Source organism: Anguilla anguilla, chromosome 14 (genome assembly GCF_013347855.1).
Source record: "Anguilla anguilla isolate fAngAng1 chromosome 14, fAngAng1.pri, whole genome shotgun sequence".
Taxonomy (NCBI): Eukaryota; Metazoa; Chordata; class Actinopteri; order Anguilliformes; family Anguillidae; genus Anguilla; species Anguilla anguilla.
Window position 1 is genome coordinate 29,622,590 of NC_049214.1, and position 9,988 is coordinate 29,632,577.

General features: G+C 45.6%; 1 protein-coding gene across 2 annotated transcripts; it reads right to left on the reverse strand.

The window, feature by feature from the left end:
* Nucleotides 1–4,548: 4,548 nt before the first annotated feature.
* Nucleotides 4,549–9,605, reverse strand: cdk9 (cyclin-dependent kinase 9 (CDC2-related kinase)). Of its 2 annotated transcripts, none has more exons than XM_035389724.1 (8): nucleotides 9,469–9,605; nucleotides 9,178–9,291; nucleotides 8,697–8,778; nucleotides 8,094–8,184; nucleotides 6,995–7,179; nucleotides 6,283–6,454; nucleotides 5,646–5,794; nucleotides 4,549–5,469 (listed from the first exon to the last, which is right to left on the reverse strand). In XM_035389724.1, the coding sequence occupies exons 1-8, from the start codon at nucleotides 9,603–9,605 to the stop codon at nucleotides 5,104–5,106; spliced, it is 1,296 nt and encodes a 431-aa protein (XP_035245615.1). In that variant the 3' UTR covers nucleotides 4,549–5,103. The 2 variants fall into 2 exon arrangements, with proteins under 2 accessions (XP_035245615.1, XP_035245616.1); XM_035389725.1 differs by having other exon boundaries at nucleotides 6,995–7,161; nucleotides 9,469–9,604.
* Between the last annotated feature and the right edge of the window lie 383 nt (nucleotides 9,606–9,988).

The following is a 9,988-nucleotide window of genomic DNA, read 5'->3' on the forward strand; positions in this document are numbered from 1 at the left end:
TGTTAGGTGAATTTAGCAATGTAATTAACTGCTTTAACTGATTGATTCAGCACTGAGAAACAATGAAAACCAACAGACCCTGTTGTTCTCCAGGATCATAGCTAGACACCCCAAATGTATTCATTTATTTTAAATGTTACCGGTGAAATCTTTTCATTTGTAAAGGGGATTAGGCAACCATATCATCACGGTGTTTCTGTAAATGGGCAATATGGCAGGCAGATCAGTCATATTTTTTTGTGAGGGGAATAGGTCTACCATATCATTCTTTGTGAGGGGTGGCAGGGCAACCAAATCATAGCTTTGTTTGGTAAAGGAGGGGTAAGCACACGTTTTTATAAGGAACATAGGTCAGCTACATGAGCGTTTTCTTTTCTGGCAGGATAGATAGCCTAACCTCATCACAGGTTCCCCTCTAAGGGGCCGTAGGGAGGAGGAGTCACGGGCCACAGGGGTCCAGTTCAGATTTTTGGAAGCTTGCGCTCTGGGGCCATCAAAGGGCTGCAGGGTCCTTTGTGAATGGGGGGCTTATCTCCCTCACCGCCGGGCAGCTAGCGGGGCCCCTGAGCGCTCATCACCCCTGCCGCTGGGGGGGGGCTTGGGCCTTTGAATCAAGATAAAAACATGTAGCGGGGCCAAACTGTCATCAGGATTCATTCACTGAACACAAGGAGGACTGAAAGCTCCACGTTTTTACCATTATTCTCTGGCAAATCAGCATCAGTATATATACAAATGGATCCACCCCAATCAATCTGATAACACATGGTTAGATATAGAACACACAGGATGTAAAGCCATCCAGATCTCAGATATACCATTTCTTAGTCAAACTATCAAACACCATCCTTGTTTCAAAACGGTAACAATAGCTGCAACTCTGACAGCCTGGTGGAATTTCCACAAAATCACAAACATCACTTTTGCACCATCTAATTTTACTCCCATATGGAACATTCCTGACTCTTTAAGTAACAAGAAACCACTCAATTTCCGCACATGGACTGAAAAAGGCATCACACATCTTAAACATATCTTCTATAATAATTCTCTGGCTTCTCTCCTTCTAGATTCTTCACTCTTACTACATACCCACCAGTTTGAACCCATGTTGTATTCCTCAGTTTGCTTTTGTCCCTTCCGTCTTTGTTGTTTTTCTTTGTCTTACTTTGTACAATCCCTTTCATTTGTTTAGATGTCCCTGTACCCTGTACTTGTCTCCACTTGTTTGGTTACCACTTTATTGCACAATAAAAAATAAAAATAAAAAAAAGGATTCATTCACTGAAAGGAGTTCTCGACCTTCGCAAACTTATGTTACCTTTATCCAAACCCCACCACAGGCTGCAATGCATTGGCTATTTAACATACCAATACTGAGAAACATTTATAAATCATGTGTTTATACTATGCATCTACATTAGACACTTTGGCGCAGTATAAATGAAATAGCCAATAATCACTATGATCTCAAAATTACCAGAGACAGGTAAAGCAAATAAACTTACTTTGATCTTAAAGTATGACAAATATGAATGTGAACTGTGTGTTATACACGGTGCGTGCTTAGCTCATGTCTGCCTTGGCAGGATAAACTTTCAGTTTGGGCAGCTTGTACTCAGCTCGGGCTGCAGCGAAGCATCATGGTAAGGGAGCCGGGCTTGTAGCAGAGGCTGCGGGTTCGATTCCCAGGAGGGGAAATGTCACTGCACCCCTGAGCGAGGTACTTGAACTGAACCGCCGCAGTAAATATCCCGCAGCCCAAATGGACGTTACGTAAAGCCGTGAGCTATCCCAGGTGCCCCGGAGCAGCTATACCAGGTTCCCCGGAGCAGCTATCCCAGGTGCCCCGGAGCCCGCCCCATCTGCGGCCTGCAGCACTGGGGCGCTCCAGAGAGAGGCTCACCGGTGACCTCACGCGCAACACCCTCACGCTATGTTTCCCACTGCTGCCTGTGGGGAGCGGGAACAAAGTGCTGAACTTCGACAGAAACGGCAGCGGGGGAAGAAAGCGTTCCCCCTGCCTCTGTTCCTGTGGAACTTTGACATTTTTAAATGCCCCCTTTAAAGGCAGGAAGACACATAGGACATAAGGGACAGTCACAAGATATGAGGGACGATATGTGTAGCACCAAGCGCATGTACCCTGTACACTGTGGATGCATGTGTGCTGCACAAGGCCAGGCAAATTAATACTGTGTATATGCATAATGTGCAAGTATAGTAATGTTGAGTGTGTACATGTGGGGTTGTCCTGTTAAACTAACAGATGCAAAATTAAATTCCATGGAAACCGACGAGTGTACCACAGATTAAAGGGAACATGATTTCTCCAAACTTAGCTGACAACTCCTCTGCAGACCCCTAGGGGGCTCCAGATCCCACTGGACAGTACACAGGGGTTAAGATTTCAAGCTTACGTTTGTGCAGCTGGATGTTTCCTTGAAGCAGGCCCTGGTTAACTGGCTTTGCTCAAAGGTTACACAACAGCACAGCTGCTGGGAGCTGAACACGCATGTGAACATGCAGAGCAGTAACATTAATGACTGTAATAATGGATTTCATTCATGCAACACCATAAAATCCATTAAATTAACAAACGGCTGGAAGCCATCTGTATGCAGAAAGCAGAAAGAAAGGTTTTACTGACCCAATGCAAAGAGGCAGAGCTGGGGACCAATGAGTGGAGGGCTCGAATCAGTGGAAAAAAGTTTTATGTATTTGCAGTTTTACGAGTTCAACAGATCACATCCCGGGTTTTGACCCTGCAACCTTCTGGCCACAAATGAAGCTGTAATGAGTTTGTAATTCTATAATTGTGTGTGGACACGGGTGGTTTGATTACTTTCTCATTAAATAAATAATTTATAAAATGTGTTTTGTGTTTACTCGGGTTCCCTTCGTCTAATATCACATTTTGCGTAAAGATCTGAAACCATTCAGTGGCAAATAAGCAATAATAGAGGAAATCAGGAAGGAGGAAAATACAGTGCCATGAAAAAGTATGTATGCAGATTCATTATTTCGTAAGACGCGTTTCAAATCCTTGCAGATCCCTCCTGGAAATCTCTCCATGAAAATCCTACTCTACTTATCCAAGGCAGAGGCGTTAATGCGTCTTTATATTGCCCATCCAATTAAACCCACGGTGACTCAGCTAGCTGTGGCAACCGCTGTGGTGCAGGATGCACAACACATTTCCATCATAATACTGACAAAACATTATTATTAATAATAATAATAATAATCATAATAATAATAGTACATTTATATAGCATGATGCATGATCTGAAAATGCTCAACAGTGAGGGGGAACTGACTTCAGCCGCCGCTGACGTATGACAAGCACCCCTGTCCACTGCGCAGATGGGGGTCCTTCAGCAGCGGGTTGCATCATAAAACTCCAGTAATCACAAAAGCAGCAAGTGCAGCAAAACACCCCACTTAGTGTTCCCCCACCCCCGCCAAGCCGGTCGTGCCCGTGCCAAAGGCACGTAACCGCGACGGGATTGGTGCGCGTAACCGCGACGTGATTGGTGCAGAAGACGATTCGGGTGAGAATCTCCGACAAAAGCATACAACGCACTCTAGGACAAGGAGACGCGACCGAGCCGTACTAATTAAAGCAGCTCTGAGCTCCTGTCATTATGGGTTATCAGTAAGACGGTCGTTCGCTCTTTTATTCGCCACCAGCGCGGCGAGGCATCCCGTTCTGGCCGGCAGTCACCCGCTGTGCAGTCTCCGGATTGCGCGCCGTCAATAAACGCGTAAAGTAATTACGCAAACCTGCTCCCGTTCAGCCATAAAAGACAGGACCACACACCCGCGGCAACTGGGAACACATCCAAGTCTTTTTTGTTTACGATGAACTGGCCCACGTCCCAACAGGAAAGGAGAGTGATGTCTGAGGAGAGACGGAATTGCAGGCCGTTTCAAATTCACAGGGTAATTAAAAGCTAATGGTACAGAGAAAGTTACAAGGGCGGTGACATCATCGGCGAGAGCGGCAGCTACTGCTCTTCCCACAACTATGAGGCCTCGAGGGCCCAGACAGAACAACAACAAACCTGAGCCGCAGAACATCAGACAGTGCCGCTGCGCCACAGCGACAGGGAGCTGCTCAGGTCGGTTACCCACCTCATCTCACAGAGAACATCTCATCGAGACACGTCATTTCCACCGGTCCATCCCTAAAAGTTGCTAAAGATGTGATTAGAATGTTCTTACCTGAACATTCTAATGCTGATGGAACAATTACTACAGGTAACTGAATGTAATGGAGTTCAAAAACACGGACGTAGAATTGAGAGGAGAAAAAAAAAAAAAACATACTCTTAAAAGCGTGAAGACCAATCAGGACGAAATAGGAAAACAGCTAGACATGCACAGGGGAACCACATGCAATGCCATTTTTAATAGGCTGGTGGTGGAATCGGCAACAATGGGATTACCAGGCAGGCCACCTGGCTGATGCAAAGTGTGACGGTCTCTTTCCCAGTTAATATCCAGGATGATTTCATACTCCCAGACACAGAAACAGTGGGGTCGTTTTCTGTAGTTCTATAAGGTTTATTGGTGTACTACACCCAGACACGGCAATACACAAATAACTGAACCAAGGCGCTAACACATGATTTATAAAAATAAAATTCATTAAAAAAAGAAAAAAAAAGAAAAATGGGGATTCCCCCCCACCAAATCCAACAAACAGGCAGAGCACAAGCACACTGCTCATCTCTTAACACTGCAGTTTCCCAGCCCTCACATTATTACTACCTGCTGGAATGAGCCGGTTTACACTTGGGCCAGAGTGCAAAGGGCAGAGGTCAAAGGTACATGGCCGCTACGGTGCGAGCAGGGCTGGCCCCGTTTCTCTCGCGTTTAAAAGCCGTCCAGCTCTCAAAGCATGAGGTCAGACCCCTGCGAATAGCAGCCAAGGGCATGAGTGATCCCCACATGTCACATGACTACTCCCACCCCCATGATAGACAACATTCAACAAAGTTGGATGAATACCAAAAAACTATCAGTTTGCGGCAACACCCGAGCCCCCGCGGCTTTCGTCCAATCAGACTCCACCACACGTGCTTCCGTGGCCCCCAATCAGAACACCCGGTCGAACTCTGTCTGGCTGGTGGTGGCGGGGTTCCTGTTCTGATTGGCCGGCTGCTGGGGCATGTGTCCGCGGCGTCGGGGCGGGGCCAGGTACTCGAACATGGAGGTGTTGTGGGTGGAGAGCATGTTCTTGAGGTCGGAGGGCATGGGGTCGGACCAGAAGAAGTCGTGGTTGAGGGCGTCGTCGCTGTCGGTGCGCTGGGCGGGGTCCAGGACCAGCAGCTTGTCGATCAGGTCCAGGGCGTACGGGTCCTTCACGTAGGCCTTCAGACGCTCCTTCACCTTCCGCTTCTGCCCCTTCGGCAGCTCCATCTTCTGGTACAGCTCGTACTTCTTATCCACGCTGGGCCAGACCTGAGCACAGGGAGGGGCGTTAAGAGAGAGAGAGAGAGAGAAGGCTACAATCTCTGTGGGATTTTGCATTTTCCTTTCATTCAGGACCAAGCTTAACACCGGAAAGTGAGGGGTGAAGCCAATCGGTGACTTGAATTGAGCATGAAATTAAGGAAGGGGCGTGGCCTGGCTCCTACCTCAGCAGTGATGGAGCCGCACAGTTGGCTGATGAGGGTCAGCTGATGCTGCTCCGTGTTGCCCTGCATGATGGGGCTGCGGGTCCACATCTCAGCCATGATGCAGCCCGCCCCCCACAGGTCTATGGGGGGGCCATAGTCCCGCTCACCTGGGAATCAGCCACTATCATCAAGACACTATACACACACCGACTCATATACACACGTATGAATGAACACTACACGTAAACGCACAAATACAAATTAAACATACATTCACACATAAATGCAGTCATGCCGCTCACCTGAGAAAACACACACCAGCGCAAACACACACCAGCGCACATTCACACCCAATACTATACATAAACAGCCAAAGAAAATCACTAAGCCAGCTTTATTCAGCCGTGATTTATTTTTTATTTGGAAAGCAGCAACGTTACTCAAGTAGCATGTTGATTTTTAAATTTGAACAAATAAGCAGTATGTCAATTAACTGGGCTCCCAACCAGAAGCAAACTGACAGAACAGAAAATTTGTAACATGAATTCACAAAACTATACCTAAAATAAATAAATAAATGGCTTGATGAGCACTTTAAATAAAAGAATAAGCGAGCTTTTGCGAAGACAAGCAAGGCCCAGGCGGCATCTCTTACCCAAGAGCAGCTCTGGCGGCCGGTACCAGAGGGTGACCACCCGGTTTGTGTAGCGGTTTCCCTGGCTGTTCTTGGCCAGGCTGAACGCTCTCGCCAGGCCGAAGTCCGCCAGCTTCAGAACGCCGTCCCGCGTGATGAGAACGTTGGCGGCCTTCATGTCGCGGTGCAGAATCTGAGAGGTGAAGAAAACTAATTAAGATCGCTGCCCGCTGGAACACAGTGCAAAACGCTCCGGCCATGGCATCTGCATGCACGGACACCCGTTCTCTCTACTGCACAAAGTTTCTTCTTTATTTTTGAAATCTGAACGTTTTTGGAATCCCTGTGCAGCTCACCACCATGGAAACGATTAAACTTATCCCTCACTTGTCTTTTTCACTGGTTGCTCACTTGTCAGGTAAGATACTGAAAGGAAGTTAGTTAACGTTTTGCCAATTAAACCATGCCTTGGAAATGGTTGTTGTATTGGGACTGGTTACAGTAAAAAAAAATTTGAAAAAAATACAAATACCATGATTCATCAATGTACGTAGTTGCCATGCAGGTAATTTTTGTGGAATAGCAATCAAATTCATTGACTGGGCCTTTAAGCCAGCACTTACATGGTTTGGCCTGTACTTTGTGGCGAGACCACTTATGGACTCGGTCATAAGGAATCCCTTTCAATGCAAAACTTGACAAGCATTGTGGGCGGGTTTTCAGCCAGACTGACCTTGTTCCGGTGGATGTAGTAAAGTCCATTCAGCAGCATCTGCATGACCTTTTTGATCTCGGCCAGGGTGAACTTTACGTTGGCGTTGCTTAGCAACCCCGCCAGGTCATGCTCACAGAAATCAAACACCAGGTAAATGCTGCCCTTGTAGCGGTTGAACTGGGTGGCTGAAATGGGACAAGCGACTAATTTCATTTTGAAAGAAAGCAGACAGTCTTATCCCAAGTGACATATATATACATGTACACATACACACACACACACATATATAATTGATTTAGAAGGCTGGATATTTCCTGAACCAATTCTGGTTAAGTAACTTCCCCAAGTGTACAATGGCAGTGGTGCAGACGGGTATTGAACCCATAACCTTTCAGTTATATGCCCAATTCCCCAACCATTATACTACACTGCCACCCACACAAAACACACACACTAATGTGAAAAATAGCCTGAAATTCTTTTATAATATAGCAATTCTAATACTCTATCCAATTTACACTGAAAATATTGTTCCCCAACCAATTTCATCCAGCACCTCAGCTAAAAACACTACAGAGAGAGACTGGGCCCGTCTTAAAAAGTACCCCGAGTGCTGATCTAAGAACAGTTTCGCATCTGGGCTCATCATTCACAAGGTTGGGATACGAACAGGAAAACCTCACCCTAGATCAGCACTCCTGTGCTTTCCTTTTAAGTATGGACCCAGAACGTAACAAGGGCCCTTAAGAGGCCAAATGTGAAGAAGCCTGGTGTCACCTCCTAGACTAAGGTTCACTGGTACAGTCACACACAGTACCGAAGTAAACATTTGAGGGGGGAGATCATTTGATCATTTGAGATCTAACTCATCACATTACAGGCATTTGGCAGACGCTCTTATCCAGAGCGACGTACAACAAAGTGTATAACCATAACCAGGAACAAGTGTGTCGAAAACCCTAGAGAGAAGTACCGATCCAAGTGCAGGGAACAACCGCACAGTTCAACTTGGAACCCTGCAGGTTAAACTGGTTAACACTAACACAAACAAGAACAGCAACAACGCAGTCTATGCAAACATACAAGCAGTAGTTAAGTGCAAGCAGTTAAAACTCACCTTTAGTCCGGCAGATTTCAATAAGGTTCACAACGTTCTCGTGCTTTAGGAGCTGCAGAATCTTGATTTCTCTCAGGGCGGTGATGGGGAACTGGCATAATGAAAGACACGCGTTAGCTGCGCTTTATGTCACCATTTCTTCTGCAGACACACATGCAGAGGTATCAATGTGACTGCAGTCACACAAACATTACTACGTTAGCCTAGGATGACCAATGAACCAAGTCGACATCGACACAGAACAAAATCTTTTCAAGATTTTTAGAGATCAAAATAATTTTAACAATTTAACTCGTGTTGAACAGAGTGATTCCAAAACTTTCAGAGCACAGGATCCCATTTATTTAGCACACATTTGTAACACATGCCTTATCACAATGAAGCCAAACATATGTTCAATTCGATTTTTAGAAATGTCAAAACAACTTAATGCAAACTCCAAGAACAACATAAAAATAGATAAATGTTTCGAGCAATTCGAATGACAGGGAAATACTTCATTCCCAGTCAGGCATTTTAAATGTTTCACGACCCACCCTGACCTCTCAGGAATCACAGGATCCAGTTTGGGAAACCTAAATTTAAAAAAAGATCTCATCTTACCCCTTCCTTCTCATTTTCCATGAGAACTTTCTTCAGGGCTACCTTCTTCCCCGTCTGCCTGTGCTTGGCCTTGAACACCTCCCTGCGGAAGCCGGAAAGTACATCAGCAAACGCAATAACATTTCCGACAAACCATTCATCCTTCTCGCGTCTAGTTCATTTAGCTTTCCATTAACTAACGTTTACCCAGTAGGCAGCTGAGTTTAACAAAACGAAACAATATTCTGAGAAGTGATAAGCAGGTCTTGTTAAACACGCAAAGTAGGGTAAATTTATCGATGGCTAGCGAAGTTATTTACCTGTACGTAATATGTCAAGACTTATTTCGCCTAGCCGGACACCTACCTAGCTAACCATCAAGGCTACGTTACCTATCGATAGCTAGCTGAACCAGCATTGTTGGAACCCGGCGTTTCCGCACGCAGTTTTCATACTCTGCGACAAAACGCTACGCCGTAGCCATTTCCCAAAATCAACTCACCCAAAGGTACCCTGGCCAATCTTTGCGAGTTTTTCATACTTAGAAAACTCGTCACAGAAAGGGAATTCGACTCCATCGTAGTATTTGGACATGATTGCGGCCTCCCGGTCGGGCCTGGAAGAAAGGGAACACATTAGCCCAAGAAGGCAGCATGGCCATTTCGCCTTACCTTACTCATTAGTTTGGCCAAATGAATCTTTTCTTCCAACATTATCGTGTAGATAACTGAATTATGACCGATTTGCCCACAGTAAAACCGCTGGGACAAGATTATATCAGAATTATTCTCACTTTTCAGCACCGCCGGAGCTTCCGGTTTTGTCCCGCTGCATCCCTGTTTGTTGGACGGATCTTCGCGTCGCAATGGTAGATGGGAATTGTATTTCTTTATGGAGCCCAGTCGTAGCGAACTCATTGTCTAGCACCATAGAGTCTTGCGCACAAAACACAGGATTATTTCCCACAAGATGGGCGTTCCCCTGTTTATTTCTCCTAATTTAATGAGCTGTCATTAAATCAATTTTTACCACTACGTTCGTCATGTAGGCTATAATGTTCCATGCATTCAATTTCACATATACTGTCATTTTGCATTGAACCACTTCATATATTTAGCACACAGTGGTGCAACGCCATTAAAGATGTTGAAATTTCTGAGGGTAGTATCTTTTATAAACCCAGGTTTACGTTCGAACAAAACGTTATCAAATAGTGTGGACTACCCCGGACATAGCTACCTCATCCGGAGTAATCCATACTATTTGATAACGTTCTTATCTTAGCCTAACGTCGCGCATTATGACCAGAAGAG

Excerpts from the sequence above, each read along its gene's own strand:
- cdk9 (XM_035389724.1), bottom strand. The coding sequence starts at position 9,605 with ATGGTGCTAGACAATGAGTTCGCTACGACTGGGCTCCATAAAGAAATA. Across the intron at positions 7,180-8,093 it reads TGAAATCTGCCGGACTAAAG|TCGCTTGTCCCATTTCAGCC; the intron begins GTGAGTTTTAAC and ends AAATGAAATTAG. Across the intron at positions 6,455-6,994 it reads ACTACATCCACCGGAACAAG|ATTCTGCACCGCGACATGAA; the intron begins GTCAGTCTGGCT and ends TTCACCTCTCAG.